We start from the raw sequence: 18,638 nt of genomic DNA on the forward strand, positions 1-18,638 counted from the left end.
ATGACGTGGTGCTGTTGGCTTCTTCAGGCCGGGATCTCCACCTCTGACTGGAGCGGTTCGCAGCCGAGTGTGAAGCAGTCGGGATGAGGGTCAGCACCTCCATGGTCCTCGGTCGGAAAAAGGGTTGAATGCCCTCTCGGGATCGGGGATGAGATCTTGCCCCAAGGGGAGGAGTTCAAGTATCTTGGGGTCTTGTTCACGAGTGAGGGTAGGATGGAGCGCGAGATCGACAGGCGGATCGGTGCAGCGTCGACAGTGATGCAGACTCTGTACCGGTCCGTCATGATGAAGAGAGAGCTGAGCCAAAAGGCAAAGCTCTCGATTTACCGGTCGATCTATGCTCCTACCCTCACCTATGGTCATGAGCTATGGGTCGTGACCAAAAGAACAAGATCCAGGATACAAGCGGCCGAAATGAATTTCCTCCGCAGGGTGTCCGGGCTCTTCCTTAGAGATAGGGTGAGGAGCTTGGTCATCTGGGAAAGATTCTGAGTAGAGCCGCAGCTCCTCCACATGAGGTGGGCTCGGGCATCTCATCAGGATGCCTCCTGGACGCAGGACCTCCTGTTCCAGGCATGTCCATATATATATATATATATATATATATATATATATATATATATATATATATATATATATATATATATATATATATATATATATATATATATATATATATATATGTATGTATGTATGTATGTATGTATGTATGTATGTATGTATGTATGTATGTATGTATGTATGTATATATATATATATATATATATATATATATATATATATATATGTATGTATGTATGTATGTATGTATATATATATATATATATATATATATATATGTATATATATATATATACATATATATATATATACATACATACATACATACATACATATATATATATATATATATATATATATATATATATATATATATATATATATATATATATATATATATATATATATATATATATATATATATATATATCCTTTTTCAATTGCCAATTTATAGTGGAAAAAACAAATTGAGTAACTAAAAAAAGAAAAAAGAAAAACACATCTCTACTAGTCATCTTTGAATCTTGGCACTGTCGGATCCTTGGAGACCCTCATCTGAGTTTGTGTGAGCTTCACTCTCAAAGAGAAGCCTAACTGGCTCCTAACCAGCAGAAAACACATGCAGACATGCAAAAACAACCTGAGAAGGCCCATAAGAGGTTTGGCTTTAGGCCAACAATCACAAAACCACAAATGAAGAACACACATACGCGCACACACACAAGCACACACAAACCGTAATGGAACGTCCGCTTTGAATACAAAGTCTCTGAGCGCTCGCACAAACTAATTCGAGTGGTCCTTCCTGTGCAGCGGGAGCTTCCCTGTTTTTCTTCTTTATTGTACATAGGGCTCTCTCTTCTTTCCACATCAGAGTTTTCTAGGTAGTTTCTTTTGGGCTTTCCGTCTCCTCCAGGTTGCTTTTGCGTCAGCTCACACTCTGATGGGGAGAGTTTGGCTCATTTGTTGCCGCACGATTTCCTCACTGCTGTCAGGACTTTTCCTGTTGTGTCCCGGCAGTGTTCCTCCGAGCCTCAGCAGGTCCCTGTCGGTACAAGTCGTACAACGTCAGCAGCCGGGTTCGAATGATGTGACCCGTAACCATCGTCATTTTCGCCACTTGTTCCCTGGGGTGCCGTACAATTTGCTCGCACTATCTTTCCAAATATTTGTTGAGCCAAGGCACACATTTTAGAGTGGAAAAATCTCACAATGTCACAGCGCATATAAATCCTGAAATAATGATGTGTGGTAGGTGTAATTAATGATTCTACCTGTCACTATGTTGCTGGCATGCTGTAAATAAATCACCAAAGATGCATTTCTTTGTAGTAAATAAATACAGTGGTTGCAAGTATTTAATAAAGGCTTCAAAGTGCATCAGTGACTTTCTACTTGGGAAAAGAGCTGCAGGAATGTCATTTTTAAGTGATACACAATCATATTTGATCTTTTATTGGCCTGGAGCTAAGGTGGAGAAGATTCGTTGATTTAGTGTGTTTGTTTGATTGGTGTATCGGCAGTTCCCATCACAAGGAAACCTTATTTGTCCAAATATGGTCAATTTTATATTGTTCCAAAAATTGATAGGCAATTATTTGTCTGTACCTGCCTCATCTGTTAATTTTACGCATTAAACAATTTAAATAAATTTATTCACTCAACTCACAAAGCTCAAGTGGCTATTTGTAATATTAGGTAATATTAGGTAATCAATAGCAATATTAGGTAATCAGCTAATACCAAATTAAATGATGCTGGACTGTAAGCGATTTGGAAGGTATGGACTTAAAAAAAAAAAAAAAAAAGATACACCATAATTCAATGCAAATTTATTTTTGCCGACCACCCAGGGCCCACCGTTTGAGAACAACTGGGCTCGGAGACGCTTTGCAGAAAGTGTTGCCTTCATATTCTCTCCCTCGGGACGCTATCTAGCCAACCATCGCTACAATCGCACTCGCTCCAACAACACAATACGTTTCTCCTCCTATCTCTCGCTGTTGCATACAGATGAGGCCATAAATTATTCATTGGCATGTCATCAGCACACAGTGACACGTAGCATAACATGCGTACACGCTCGTCTCGTGCACACTTTTTCGCTGTTGCCCAAAGCCGGCAGCGAGCGCGCACTATCCCTGATGCAATAAAAAGCTCATCAGCAAGCTAATTAAACACATTTCTCTCTTTAAGCGTCTCCTCAATCTCCCTTATTACTCACACTTCATCACAGCCTGCTTTTCCACATCAGCGGCCTTGGCTGCTGTCTGTCCTATCCCAGAGATTCCAAGATCTCGCCGAGCAAGTATTGGGGGAATTAAACTGAGGTCAGCCATTACATTTCCACACACAATTAGCTTCACTGAGCCCAAAGCCTGGCATATATTGCTTGCCCTTGGGGCCTCTGCTGCTCGACTGAAGCTGTGAGCCGAGGAGCTAGCACACCACCTGGATGCCTGATGTGTCATTGTCACCTTTTGTGTCCATCGCAAGCGGGATAGCATTACAGAGCCAGAAACAGACGACGTGTGCTTAAGTCATTACACGGTCCCAGACAGCAGCACAGCGCAAGTCAAGCTGTATTTATACGGCGCATTTGAAAGCATTTACAAATACAAGTATTTTAGACTTTCAAAGGCATATATAGATGTAAAAAGTAGCTTAAGGGCTAAAAAGTATACCGTAATTTCTGGACTATAAGCCGCACCAGCTTTAGTCGAGATTTAATTTAGTAATTTAACTAATTTTAATTAGGGGGAAATCTCATTTTCTTAATTTATAAACCGCACTGGACTATAAATCGCAGCGTTCATAGCTGGTGCAAAAAAGTAGTGGTTTATAGTTCGGGAAATACAGTATACTATACGGGGATTCCTGTGAAAGACAACCTGCAAATTGTTGATAATAAAGCACGATAAAGCAGGGGGAACATTGTACACATCGGGCTGGCATCCTGAAGATTGGACGCCAGCCCAACAATCTCTGCACAAACGCAGTTCAGACAGTCGTATTCACTGCGCTTGATACACCGAGAACAAATGATCACCAGGTGTACCAGTGCCCATGAATAAGTTGACTTCACAGTGCCAGAGAGAGACACGCCACAACAAAAGCCTTCCAGGTCTGGCAGTTTCTTTCTCCAAACAAGCTGAAAGCAGTCAAACCCTACAAGAAGGAATTTAATATGCCTCTTTGTCAGGCCGCCATATTTGTCTTTAGCAAGACATCTTACTCCAACAACCCCCGGGTACAGAGACATCTCTCCATGTGAAGAAGGCTTCATCCTCTGCTTCACAGCTGTCATATAAAATAGAGGGCACAATTTCACATGGGGTGAAAGAGCACATCACGTCATCCTTTTGTTTTTATTTGCAGAACTCGGTTTCTGTTGGGGGAGTCTGAAAGAATTACACGCTCATTATCAGTGGTAGCAAATAAACGACATAGACTTTATTACGTTATCTATTGGGGGTGGAACCAAAACCAATTTGAAATAGAAAACCATGTTTGATTCAAAGGATTCTAGTGCACCGAATCAAACCGAATGAATAAAGTCATAATATTCCTGTATATTGACTATCTTGTAAAATATTTTATTGGATAGATAAAACTTTAAAGAAAATGCCACATTAACAATACTGAGAAGTTCATTCATATGTATGTAAAAAAAGAAACATATTGCATCACATCCACTTGAATTCAGCCATAGTCTTCTTCAGACAGTACTTATGAATTTGTCAGTCAAACCAATGACATGTCTTTAATGTTTGGATGAATGTATAAATAATTCACATATTTAATTTCTGAAAAAAACTGTCGTATTTTCCGGCCACGTCACTCAGTTTGATTTCTCTTTTTTCAGTTGTGTCAAACTCAACACAGTTACTGTTAACTTTTTTATTTTACTTTTCTCCCAAAGTGCATGTACTTTTACTACTTGAACTGAAGTAAATCAGCACGTGTACTTTTCTCAGACTTTTTTCCCCTCCCAAAAAATCTCAAAGAACATAGTGTGAGTTCTTTTGCCACTGCTGCTCATTATTACTGGAGATGATTACAATACAACTTCTAGCAGAAATGTGAAAATTTGGTGCTACAATGGTGAGTGCTCATCATCACATCATTAAACCTGACTCTTTGACTTGGGTGGGCAGTCACATGATAAAAACAGTGATTTCACAGCCATCTAAGACTGAAAAAGGCTCCCTTCACTTCCCACTAAGTTGGTGCACATCAGGCAGCTGGCTTAAAGCTGTGCTCACACAATCCTGCCCCTTAAGTGTCATACATTGTCACAAAAAAAGAAAACCAAAAGTATAGCCTACGTGGATACAGAAACATTGATGAGCTCACCTCAATTTAATTCACAATTTTACTCACTCAAGGAAAAAACAGACACAAATTTGATTGTTGATCCAAATGGATGTGGATGCTGATTTACTAACCATCCAGGATTGCATCTGCCAAAAAGCATTCATTTAGTGTATGCAAATGAGATGAATATAGCACCGTCAATGTGATTGATCTAACCTGAGACAGATTTTACGATCGTGTCTGAAAGCAGGCAGGTAAAAATGAGAGACATAAGAAAACAGAGCCCTCTTTTAAATAGCCCCTTTGTACTGCACCTACGAAACAAATAAAGATGACGATCATGATTCATGCTTCGGTTCGATAAAGTTAAATGTATCTTTTAACAGGCTTAATTGTGTTATTTGCCTCCATTTAAAAACATCAACTCACACATAGGAATCAATACATCTTGAAGGCCTGCCTTCTGTTAAAGAATAAATGAGGCTGGTTAATGATTTGTTAATTTGTGGACAGCAATCACGTCTCTAAACACAGCTGACCGAACAATGGCAACTCATTGAAACATGTGACCTTTAGATTAATAATAATAATAATAATAATAATAATGAAATAATTCAATTAATTCATTAAGTAAATAGATAGAAAAATAAATAAATGATGATGGTGATAATAATAAATAATAATAATTTAGAATGTCAATAATACAATCACTTGGGGACTGACCAACTTGAGAAAACATGTTTAATATGCTTAATTGGCACTAGGATTGAGAAAATCACTTCCTTGTAAGAACCCCAAAAGTCTGAGCACCTTTGATATGCACAACTTCCATTCAAAAGAGCATTTAAAGCTTGTGTGGACATACCCTGAGTACGTGCTCGTCACCACCTTGAGGCTGCCGGCGTTGCGCAGCAGCTTGTCCAATGTGTTGAGGATACGCGAGAACTTGGGCCTCAGGTTGCGCTCCTTCATCCAGCACTCCAACATGAGCTGGTGCAGCACCATGGGGCAATCCATGGGTGGGGGAAGCCGGTAGTCCTGCTCCACTGCAGTCATCACCTGCAGAACGCATTTGGAAAACTTTATTAATGGCAGTGGAGCAATTAAGATAAGCGGAGAACGGCACTGTTGCTTACACAAGTTCATATAAAATAAATAAGGGCCACAGTGGATGTATACTCCTGAGCTAGTAGCACTTTATATGAATTGCTACTTCCTGATTTCTATTTTGATTTTTAAAATGGATATCGATTATAGCCATGGGCTTTAAGATTATTTTTGCTTTTAACTTGTGAAAGAGGTGCTGCTGAAAGTCAAACTAGAATTAATTTTTTTATTCATATCAAATTTTGTAGACCTCGGTTTAATTTGAGTGATATTTTTCTGCTGCATTTTCAAAAGCAGCTTTCCTGAAGACATTTGGGAGCAATACAATACAATACAATCGAACATGTTCCGAAGCTTAATCTTATCAGATAATATTCTCAGTACATTTGAACATGTTCCCAAGCTTAATCTTATCAGATAAGATTCTCAGTACATTTGATTTTCTTGAAGCCAGAGGGAATTCAGGGTTGGGATTAAAGTTCTTTTTAACTATTACAATTCGACATGTTTTCTCACTGAGCCTTGGTGATTGATTTTTTTGTTATTGAAGTATGAAAATAATCCACAGATGCTTATTTTTATGAGCGGCAATAAACCTCACTATCGTATATTGCCCGCTTCATTTCAGCATTTCAGGATATTTTTTCAAAGAGGGATTGTACTTTTTCCATATGCATTTAAAACTCCGCAACAATAATAAAAAAAAAATTGCCATCAGGGACTACAGTCTGTTTTTTTCCATCGCCCTCTTCTTCGCCTTCAGCGTGGAATTTCATTTATATATTAGGCTTGCAGCAGACGAGAACCTCTCTCTACATCTTCTGTTTGTTGACTGTTGCTTATTGAGCAAAGACTGTGACACAAAAGCGAGAGGGATCAATGGAGGCTCTTGACTTTGATACTTTCATTACCGCACGCGGCTTTTGTTGGTGGCAATTTTCATCGCCTCTTTATTTTTCCTCTGCGCTTATCGGCATGACAAGTCTGCCTTTGAATTGCAGTGCTGAGCAGATATTCCACTGAGAATCACGAAGCAGATCCAGTGTGTCTGATGGAGGGACACACTTTGCTGTGAGCTCACCACTGGCGTTGCTACGTCTGTGTGTTGCAGATAGCCAGAGGGCAACAACAGCCCATGTTGAAAGTGTATGTGTGGATGTGTCATGGGGGAGCTTTGCAGTCTGCATATTTGGGAGGGTTGCAGGGCGAGCAGACTAAAGTTGTAAATAGGGTGAAATAAAGCACAACACAGACACACTGCTGCAGTGAGGAGATAAAGAGTGCAGCCGAGTCAGACAGTGGATTTGAAACACTTTGAGATGTAAAGCTGCACGTGCCTTGGATCTCCAATTACACCTTTGTAGATTTTTCAAGTATCTGTGCTTTACTTGGGTGCAGTTGGGCACTTTTTAGTGAGATTGATGATTTGTTCCACTTCAATATCACATCTTTTTAAGCAATTGTGTTTAAACAGTACACAGATAAGACAAGAGTTGTGCGCATTTAGTGTAGTACTACATTGCGCCACAACATGGGGCCATCACTGAGAAGACCTACTGGAAGAGAGGCAGCACAATTGAGAGCAAGAAGAAGAGACAGATAAGTTTGACCAGCTACTAGGAATAGGAACATTCGAAGATACTGCATCCATGTAGTTTGACATAATATGTTAGCATTATTTAGTCATGTTGATGCTACAATAGTGTTGACTCACGTCTTGGTTGCTCATGTCCCAGTATGGCCTTTCTCCATATGACACCACCTCCCACATAACGATGCCATAACTCCACACATCACTCGCAGAGGTGAACTTTCTGAAAGCAATGGCCTCTGGCGCTGTCCACCGGATGGGGATTTTCCCTCCCTGCTCACACACACACACACACACACACACACACACACACACACACACACACACACACACACACACACACACACACACACACACACACACACACACACACACACACACACACACACACACACATACGTAAGAGGGTGAATGGTCACAGTCTGAGAAATACTAAGTCATGAGAAATAGTCAGTCAGTGCACGTTCAGCGTACGTTCAGAAACAAATGTTAATTTTTGCCTTGACAAATGACATTCTTCGAATCATTCAGTTGTTTTTCATCCATCCATCCATCCATCCATCCATCCATCCATCCATCCATCCATCCATCCATCCATCCATACATACATACATACATACATACATACATACATACATACATACATACATACATACATACATACATACATACATTTTCTTCTGCTTATCCAGGGTCTGGTCACGGGGGCAGCAGCTTTAGGAGGGACTCCCAGACTTCCCTCTCCCCAGCCACTTTGTCCAGCTCATCACGGGGGATCCCGAGGCGTTCCCAGGCCAGCTGAGAGACATAGTGTCCCCAGCTTGTCCTGGGTCGTCCCTGGGGTCTCCTACCGGTGGGGCATGCCCAGGACACCTCCGCAGGGAGGCGTCGAGGAGGCATCCTGATGAGATGCCCGAGCCACCTTATCTGGCTCCACTCAACATGGAGAAGCAGCGACTCTACTCTGAGTCTCTCCTGGATGACCAGGCTTCTCACCCTATCTGTAAGGGAGAGCCCTGACACCCAGCAGATGAACCTCATTTCAGCCGCTTGTATCCGGGATCTTATTCTTTCGGTCCAAACCCATAGGTCGTGACCATAGATGAGGGTAGGAGCGTAGATCGACCGGTAAATTGAGAGCTTTGCATTTTGGCTCAGTTCTCTCTTTACCACAACGGACCGGTACAGAGTCCGCATTACAGCTGACGCTGCACCGATCCACTTGTTGATCTCACGATCCATCCTGCCCTCGCTCGTGAACAAGACCCCAAGATACTTGAACTCCTCCACTTGGATCTCATCCCCGATCTGAAAAGGGCATTCCACCCTTTTCCGACTGAGGACCATGGAGTCAGATTTGGAGGTGCTGACCCTCATCCCGACCGCTTCACACACGAACCGCTCCAGTGAGAGCTGGATATCACGCCTTGAAGAAGCCAACCGCACCATGTCATCTCCAATAAGCAGAGATGCAATGCTGAGGTCCCCAAACCGGACACCCTCAATGCTTTGGCTGCGCCTAGAAATTCTGTCCATAAGAGTTATGAACAGAATTGGTGAAAAAGCGCAGCCTTGGTGGAGTCCAACCCTCAATGGGAACGAATCCGACTTACTGCTGGAAATGCGGACCAAACTCTGGCATCGATGATACAGGGACCAAACCGCCCTTATCAGTTGGTTCGGCACCCCGTATTCCTGAAGCACCCTCCACAGAACTGCCGCTGACCATCGACGGTGCTGTGGTGGAGAGAGTGAGCAGCACCAGATTTCTGGGGGTGCACATCAGTGAGGACCTCTCCTGGACCACCAACGCTGCGTCGCTGGCGAAGAAGGCTCAGCGCCGCCTGTACTTTCTGCGGAAACTCAGGCGAGCAAGTGCTCCTCCTGCCATCATGACCACATTCTACCGTCGCACCATTGAGAGCGTCCTCTCCAGTTGTATTGCTGTGTGGGGTGGTGGCTGCACTGAATACAACATGAAGGCTCTGCAGCGCATAGTGAACACTGCTAGTAAGATCATTGGGGCTCCGCTCCCCTACCTGAAGGACATTTACACCTTCCGTCTCACCCGCAAGGCGACCGCGATTGTGTGTGATGTGAGTCACCCCGCTCACTCTTTGTTTGATCTTCTGCCCTCTGGGAAGAGGTACAGATGCCTGCGCTCCCGCACCACCAGACTCGTACTCCAAGCTGTCAGGATCCTGAATCCTCTCTCCCTCGGCTGCGTGACGTCCTGTTCTTTTGCGCTATATTCTGGCTGTCTGCTGTATGCACGCTTGCTCCATTTTGCTCCTCTTATTTATCTATCTATCTATTTATTTATTTATTGTTTATTTATTTGGGGTATTTGCTTATTACTTATTCATCGCTCTTGTCTATTCGTTTTTACTCTTTGAGCTATTTGCTTGTATGTGTTGTGTAATGTGTCTAGTCAACGTGGGACGGTGGGGAACATAATTTCGGTCTCTTTGTGTGTCTTAACATGTGAAGAAATTGACAATAAAGCTGACTTTGACTTTGACACGGTTGAACGTCTTCTCCAAGTCCACAAAACACATGTGGACTGGTTGAGCGAACTCCCATGCACCCTTGAGGATCCTGTCGAGGGTATAAAGCTGGTCCACTGTTCCACGGCCAGAACGAAAACCACACTCCTCCTCCTGAATCCGAGATTTGAACACCTGACGGACTCTCCTCTCTAGCACGCCTGAATAGACCTTACCAGGGAGGCTGAGGAGTGTGATTCCTCTGTAGTTGGAACACAACCTCTGGTCCCCGTGCTTAAAGAGGGGAACCACCACCCCAGTCTGCCAATCCAAAGGCGATGTCCACGCAATGTTGTAGAGGCGTGTCAGCCAGGACAGCCCCACAATATCCAGAGCCTTTAAGAACTCCGGGTGGATCTCATCTACCCACGGGGCCTTGCCTCCGAGGAGTTTTCTAACTACCTCAGTGACTTTGACCCAAGAGATTGGAGGGTCCACCTCAGAGTCTTTAGGCCCTGCTTCCACAATGGAAGGCGTGTCGTGGAATTGAGGAGGTCTTCGAAGCAACCGACTCACGACGTCCCGAGTCGAGGTCAGCAGCACGCCACTGTAGCACAGCACTGTAAACAGTGTTGACAGTGCACTGCTTCCCCCTCCTGAGACGCCGGATGGTGGACCAGAATTTCCTTGAAGCCGTCCGGAAGTCATTCTCTATGGCCTCGCCAAACTCCTCCCACACCCAGGTTTTTGCCTCAGCAACCGCCGAAGCTGTCTAGTCGGACCTTTTCTGCCTTGCACACCAGCTCGGGCTCCTTTCCAGCCAGAGAGGTGACATTCCATGTCCGAAGAGCCAGCTTCTGCAGCCGGGGATCAGACCGCCAAGGTCCCCGCCTTTGGCCGCCGCCCAGCTCACTTTGCACCCGACCTCTTTGGCCCTTCCCACAGGTAGTGAGCCCATGTTTGTTTTTCTTTGTACTTTAAAAAAGAAGTTTACACAAATCCACAAATTTTAAACGAAAAAGAACAGAGAGGAGAATAAATTTCATATATTCTGCACATTTTTTTACAGGAAATATTTAAATTTCACAAGTAATTTTCACTTCTGTCATCTCTATATAGATAAATTGGCCATAAATTTCTTTTTTTTCCCGCCCTTGGTTTTGACCACTATCTTAATTTCCCAAATGACATATTTAATGGCCTTGTTAAATGAATTAATTGACCATAATTCTCATTAAGCAATATATTTCTCCTTTCATTATCATATATGGAAAATTTCTCCTGACAAAACCTTAGCATTTGTAAGTAATGGACACAATTTAAAGTTTGAAAATATTTGTCAATTTTCACACATGTCCTGAGTTTTGTTAGTCGCCTAAATGTTGAACAGAGGCTGAGATGTACCCAAGTCAAATTCCTTTTTTGGCATGCTCAAACATGGCCAATACAAATCCTTGAATCTACCTTGAATCTTGAAAATACTCACCAGCGAGCTTGTATAAGTGGGGTCAGCCGATGTGTCATCCAGGAACCGAGACAGACCAAAGTCTGAGACCTTGCACACCAAGTTGCTGTTGACCAGGATATTGCGGGCGGCAAGGTCTCTGTGGACGTAGTTCATGTCTGACAGGTACTTCATTCCCGAAGCGATGCCACGCAGCATCCCCACCAGCTGAGTGACTGTGAAGCGGCCGTCGTTCAGCTGAGGGCACAAAAGTGTGGATGGTGCTTGATTAGAGAGGCAAGCAAAATAAATAGAAACATGGCCAAAGGATATGTTACAAAAAGAAAATAGCTGAAGGCGAGCAGTCAGTCACTGAGGGCACATAAACACAACAGTCGTAATGCTGTGTGACAGTCACTGACAGCTGACCTTTTATGTGCATTCTGCCCAATTCTCCAATTAGACAAAAAAAAACATAGGTGAATATTGCACTCTAGAATTAACAACTGTGTTCTCTTGCTATATTGTTCATCATTGTTTATTAAAATGAGTTTTTATCACTTATCAAATTTCAACTTCAATGTGGTACAGCGTTTCCATTTTCTTCTCTTTCCACTAGAGAAGCCTGACACAAAACTCAATTTATTTAGTTTGAACCCAAATGTGACTAAACTCAACATTTATTATAGATCAGCACTCATTGGAGTGCCATGTCTGAAAATGAAAGTAGAAAAAATAACTAAAAACGTCAATACACAATTAAGGTAAAAATGGCATTCTTCAAGGCTGAAACAGCAAATTTAGATTCGTAGAGCATTTCATCAAAGTCCAATGCAATACTGCTGGTTTGAACGTTTTGAAATAAGAGAATACATTTTTTTTTTGCTTTTGTGTCTTGTCTTTTTGAATCATAGTTAGTGTGACCAGGGGACGATACGCACACTTAGTATTTATGTTTGTGTCTTTGTTTTATGGCATAGGACAACTCGCTGGAAACAATGGCCATAGGGAGGAGCAGACTCTGAGTGGACATTCATTTCTCTATGAACAACACAATTTCTATCAAATGAAGACAATTGTGTTTCCTTCTACAGAGGCATTTTGGGAACATTAATGCATTTGAAACAGAAGCAAGGGAAAAATGCCATTTTGTTCAGATTCCAAAAAGAACATTAATTGGATTCTTTCTATCGGTGATTATAATGAGTAATGACCACAGCAACATTTAAAAGTGCATTTGCTGCTATGTTTACATGCCATTTAATGCGCTGCGGCTGATTAATTATACAGCTCGCCAATTGATGGAGGTGCTTGTGGCTGTAATAAATGTCTGGTGGATTTCAAAGTCATAAACTGATGTTGACAGTCTATTCTTGCACAATTTATATCTTCTTCAATATTAGAAGTGCAGGATGATGCACTGGATGATGCAGTCCTTACATAGCAAAAAAAAATGTGGAACAAGTTTATCAAGTTTATTTGTATAGCCCTAAATCACAAGCAGTCTCAAAGGGCTTCACATAGACAATCAATTGACAATTATTCTCAAAGCATCCCCTGAATTTGACTGGGTTGTTTTTTTTCTAATAAAAGGTGAGGGTGTTAAAACCAAAATAATTTGAAACAAAATGCAAACATCATATTTTTATAGGATACACAAATTATTTTGCTGGGATTTGCTTATAATTATTTGTTTAAATTATTATTATTTGGTCTTTTTCTATATTTTTTTTGGTATATCATGATTATTAATATTATTGTATCTCATAGTATCATGATTATTATTATTATTATTATTATCATCCCCCCAGATCGTGCGTTTGTGTGTGACATGGTTAGTGGATATATGTAACCAGAAAAATGGTAACTGAAGGTCAGATTATTGATTCACCAAAAACATTAAAAAAAAAAAATCATTTTGCCTAACAATCTTCTTTCAGAGCAACCAAAAACATCTGTTTTTGTCAGATGTAAACGACACGTTATAGTCCCCGCACAGTTGTAAATGTACTGTACGACGCCTCATTTCCCACCCTGTCTTTGTTCGGCACTTTGTGTGGGCAGGGGAGGCGCAAAGCGAAAAACTCTGATCATTAATGTATTCTGTCGTCGCGCAAAGAATACATTGAAGCCCGCATTCAAACGCAACAGTTTCCCACCTGGAGTTTACGCGTTGAAAAAGAGTGTCAGCATCAGTTTGGAGCGTCAAGCCGAGATACTGCGCGTGTCTTCAAACGTTACATTGCACATTTATTCTCTATCACTCAGCAAGTCAACACCTCGGGCTGTTTTATGGAGCGTAAAACATTCCGATAACCCAGGGGTGTCGTGAGCGCCTGCCGCTGTCTAGTATGTGCCATTCTGGCAGGCATGTTTTGAGAGCGTGTTCCTCAACAGGTAAAATAACATTTAGCTCTCATATCGTTCAAGAAAACACACAAACGCACATACATAAAGGTGAGTTACTTGTTTCACGGCTTACCCGCAGAAAGGAATCAAGCGCGCCATTCTCCATGAATTCCGTAATGATAAGGACTGGACAGCTTCGCGTCAGCACGCCCTCCAGCCGGATGACGTTGGGATGGTCGAACTGGCCCATGATGGACGCCTCGGCCAGGAAGTCCCGCCTCTGGCGCTCTGTGTAGCCCGCTTTCAGGGTCTTGATGGCCACCACCATTTCCCTGCGGCCGGCCTGCTTTAGTCGCCCACGACACACCTCGCCAAACTCACCTGAGGTGATACAAATAAGGGTGTGGGGGACGGAGGTGAGGGTGATGAGGGAAAAGGGTCAAGTGAGTTGAGAAAAGGAGGGCAAGCTGGAGAGTGTACAGTATGATGGCAAAAGGGAAACTTTGGTTTGATCTAATGAGGTCAGTGCCAAATTATGTGTTTGGGGTAAAAAATAGCAGTGATGGGTCAGTCAGATTTAAAATTTGTCCTCTGCTTGGTTGGTCTGAGCAAAACTTGTTACATTACATCCAATTGTGGCTAGCAAAACACACAAGTAGAGACCTGCGCAAACTAATTAGCTAATCACTGCTGTGGACGTTTTTGTCTGTCAGCTGGAATCCAAACCTACTCTCAAGTATATTTTTTCAATGGCAATAGGCATCAAAGACGGTCTCGCCCAAATTTTCGTAGAGATTCAGCTTTCTAAAGCACTGTAAATACTAACGCATGCCGAGAAATGGCAATGTTGCATTGCTTTGAGTTTGAAATTAGCACAGCTTTCGAGTCAAACAAAGAATACGTAGGTGGTGAATTTACGTGTCTCGTCAATTATCAGGAAGAGAAATGCCAATGTGTTGGTAGACGGACGAATTTAGATGAACGTCTCGTCAAAAAGTCACTGACATTGAATTCAAGTTGATTTTTTTTTTCTGTTTTTGTCATGTTATTGGATAAATCCCAACTTTAAATGGCTCCAGATGATCAAAATGGACAAGTTGTATGGTGTCATATTTTTTGTACAATTTCAACTGGATACTGGGTAAAAGGCCATAAAGGCAACCGGAGAGGTCAAAGGGTAAAGATGCCAGGAAGCGAAGAGGTGAGTGGCTGTGATCGAGTGTGCAGTCTGGGAGTAGTGTAGGGACAACATGGATGGGTGAGGAACTTGGGTGTTGTGCATAGGCTCCCTGATTCCAAACATTCACAAAAAAAAAAAGACAGAAGAAGAACAGTCAAGAATAGTAAGGGATCATCGTCTAAGGAGAAAACTCAAAACAGATTTAGAGGGAGGGAAAGGTTTTCACCTTAATTCGTCCCTTTCCGCCCAGATAACATGCACGCTCTGAATCTAAAGCCGTTTTTCTGCCCTCAAGCTCCATCACAAACATGAGGGCTTGATACTCCTGTTTGGATAAATCATTAATGAACGTACTCATCGGGCCGTTGCTTTCGGATAAAAGCGGCAGAGCTTTTCACCTGCACCGATGACTTCTTCAATTTTTATGCATGAGATGTCGATTTCCTTGGCAAACTCATGGATGGCGTCATTGGGGTCCTCGTAGGTGAAAGGGTCAATATACACTTTTACCCCTGGAGAAACTGAGATGGGAAAAAAAACATTGAAATGAGAATAAATGTCTTGTAAATTTGACACCCCACAGAGGATCCCTTCTCGCTCTTCCGTCTTTCTCTGCGTGAATGAATCGAAGAAAGATTTTCCACAGCGAATGAGTTTTTTTTTAATTTTCCTGCATTTTATAAAATTCTCACAGATAGCCTCCTTCTATTTTATGGCAAAAAAAAACATTTTACAATGAATATGCTGAACAGGGCCCGATATGCACTTGACATACAAACGGTAGACTATACCGTTTAGATCCAGTGCAGAAATTGAGATTCCAATACAGCTTGGAATGACACTGTGAGAGAGGTATACATGGAGCAATATGTTCATAATCATTGTTTGAGTATTTCTTTCTCTTATCTAGCAACACCAGAAGCTCTGATGACGAGTGCCGCAGTGTACAGCCATAACAAATGAATCATAATAAAACGATTAGACCTCCGACATTGACACTTTCCATTCTGTTAAATTGCCATTTGTTATAATTAATCTCCCCACTTTTTTTGTCCAACTAAAACAACCTGAATTTTCCACCAATTTATACCATTCCAAAGTCAAAATGTGCAACTCGCACAGAACCTCTTTGAAAGGCTCCCACTTAGTTTGTTTCCATATTTTGCCAATTGTTCAACAGATTCACATAGCAAAAAATTTGAACTTCCACATTTTCATTGCATTCATTCAATGCAAAAATATGAAAGCACCTCAAAGTTGTACTATGACAAACATTAGGCCACGATCAGTGAAAAAAAGAAACAAGTTGTGCTGTGGTCATGTTAGCGTCACAATTAATTTGTTGTCTTCGTGCAAATGTTTAAACGGCACCCTAACAGCATATTTAATTCGGTTGATTCATTTAGGAAAAAAAAAAAAAGAGCAAAACATTGTCCGGATTGAATAGGGGGAATTGTCCAAAAGCAAAACTTATTTCCTCCCTGGGCCAGGTGACTTTATTGAATCAGGTATGACCAATAAAGCTGGCTTACTGTATTGTTGTAGTTTCTCGGTGTACTCCAGCTCAGAGCCACTGCGCTGCTTCCTATATACAAAAGTCACATTAACATTCATCAGTCTTGACTTTTTCCAGGTAAACATACGTATTTCCACCCTCAGATAAATCCCCTGAACAACTTTGTTTATTTGCTACAAGATTGGCGTCATTTTGAAAGTTAAGTACACTCACTTTATGAAAGCATGGGCTGCATGAAAGTCAACAAGTGCAAACACTTTGGAGTGGTCGAGAAGATTTTTTAGGTATCAGTACTTTTTCTATCCACTTTCAGCCCCTGCATTTAAAAACAGTTGTCTATACATCAAAATTCTTTGTAAAGTGGGTTACCTTTTCAACATCTGCAGGAAAGACGTAAAGAAGCATGTAAATGGAGAGTTTCCCGAAGAAAGCCCCACACACACACACACACACATTTGCTGCTTTGCTGAAACTACGGTGGAATAACCATCTCTGGTTCACAAGGAAAGTTAAAAAGAAGGAATTGGAGGCATCCCAAAATACAACAAGAAAAACGTAGGAGACTGCACACTTCATGGAGCAGATGTTGAGACCACAGTATGCAAGTAGCACATCATATTGAGAATGAAAGGACTCGTTTTGATTGGCCAGTGTATCACTCCCATTGTGCATTAAGCCATACTAGGAACGTAGCAACCGTGGCAAACGTCGGCTTGTTTACACTGCACGTTGAGTACAGTTCACATCTTCCTAACAGTTTTAAACAGAACCCCCCCATCCCCTTTTAAATACAGGACATTTTGGACACAAGTATCAGTACTTCAACTTGTGTATTCTTTCTACCTCTGGGCATGTAATCATTTAATCACCCCTTTTGTTCAGACTCTAATGAGCTAAATGAAACACGTAGTTCATGTAGTCAGAGCTGCCGCGCACTTACTTGAGGCAGACAACAGCAATTACCACCATGGCAGCAATGACCACCAACCCTGCAGAGGCGGAGCCTATGATGAGAGGCAACTGGTCCTGCACAGACTTCTGAGGATCACCTGGACCGAATCACACAAAAAGGTACAAATGAGTACCTGGCAAAGCGTGGCAGGAGGGATGAGACAGTGTTGTCTACCACCTGGATAGCAGAAGCCATTAAAACTGTGAAACTATCAAACCGTAAACATAGCAACAGACCAGCCCATAGATAAACAGAGGTCTTACTGTGCAGGCTGGTGCTGATGTCCATGGGGTTACTGTAACGACCATATCCTGCCACAGTGCGAGCTCTGACCTGCACCACATAGGGCGTGGCAGCTCTCAGCCCCTCCACCTTGGCTGAGCTGTGCTGGGATGTTACTGTGTGTGACATAGCCTGGCCCTGGAAGACGTTGACATATCATGATTTACAGATTGCTTTGCATCCTCACAAATAAGGATATTTTTCTCACTTCTGTGCTGTACAAGCAGGACTGAACAGCTGATTTGATAAAAGGTCATATTTTGAATTTCAATTGCTATTTGCAGGGGGACAGAGAAATTGACTGCTGCAAGAAATTGATGTCACATTAATAGTTGAAACCATAAATATACTACAAACCATACCTGAAAACAGTTTTAAATCATTTTGAGCTCAACATTACCCTTAAAACAAATGACTTGCACATGCGGTGAAGTCTCTGCGTATTACGAATTAACCGACAGAGGTGGGTGTGACAACTAGGGCTAAACAAATAGCTTACATGTTAGTCAAAAATCAACTTCATCAAACTTCCTTGATACGGATTCCTATTTAGACAAGTCTAACCATTTAATGAGACCAGCTCTTTAATTTTACTTGAGAATATTGTAATGAATTTAGAGCAGGAGTGGAAAATTTACAGCGGCAATATACAGTATCACTAATGTGAAAATAAAAGTCTCTGCTTGTTAAACAATCATCATCATGCAACCGTACACTCCCACTGAGCATTTTTCTGCAATATGAAGGTGGTTGGACTGTTGGAGGTCATAAAAGAAACACATTAAACCTTACAGGCTCTTGCCGGGAGTATGATCAATAGCAACTTAGCTATCAATAGCATCAATAGCAAGCT

General features: G+C 41.9%; 1 protein-coding gene and 1 long non-coding RNA gene across 2 annotated transcripts in view; one reads left to right on the forward strand and one right to left on the reverse strand.

The window, feature by feature from the left end:
• Positions 1 to 1,006: 1,006 nt before the first annotated feature.
• The window catches only part of ephb3a (eph receptor B3a), a 42,570-nt gene continuing 24,938 nt past the window's right edge, over positions 1,007 to 18,638 (reverse strand). The window contains exons 7-15 of the mRNA XM_085929412.1: positions 17,767 to 17,923; positions 17,492 to 17,600; positions 16,568 to 16,620; positions 15,434 to 15,556; positions 13,989 to 14,236; positions 11,549 to 11,764; positions 7,700 to 7,849; positions 5,744 to 5,937; positions 1,007 to 1,606 (exon numbers count right to left, since the gene is read on the reverse strand). Of these exons, the coding sequence (XP_085785538.1) occupies positions 1,495 to 1,606; positions 5,744 to 5,937; positions 7,700 to 7,849; positions 11,549 to 11,764; positions 13,989 to 14,236; positions 15,434 to 15,556; positions 16,568 to 16,620; positions 17,492 to 17,600; positions 17,767 to 17,923 (1,362 nt within the window). The 3' untranslated portion in view covers positions 1,007 to 1,494. The remainder of the gene's footprint in view (positions 1,607 to 5,743; positions 5,938 to 7,699; positions 7,850 to 11,548; positions 11,765 to 13,988; positions 14,237 to 15,433; positions 15,557 to 16,567; positions 16,621 to 17,491; positions 17,601 to 17,766; positions 17,924 to 18,638) is intronic.
• On the forward strand, positions 13,765 to 15,458 carry LOC147046615 (uncharacterized). Its single transcript, XR_015068136.1, has 2 exons — positions 13,765 to 13,903; positions 13,995 to 15,458. It is a non-coding gene; the product is annotated as an uncharacterized LOC147046615 (long non-coding RNA).

The sequence above is a fragment of the Syngnathus leptorhynchus genome, chromosome 14 (genome assembly GCF_054491065.1).
Source record: "Syngnathus leptorhynchus isolate UIUO chromosome 14, UIUO_Slep, whole genome shotgun sequence".
NCBI classification, from domain to species: Eukaryota; Metazoa; Chordata; class Actinopteri; order Syngnathiformes; family Syngnathidae; genus Syngnathus; species Syngnathus leptorhynchus.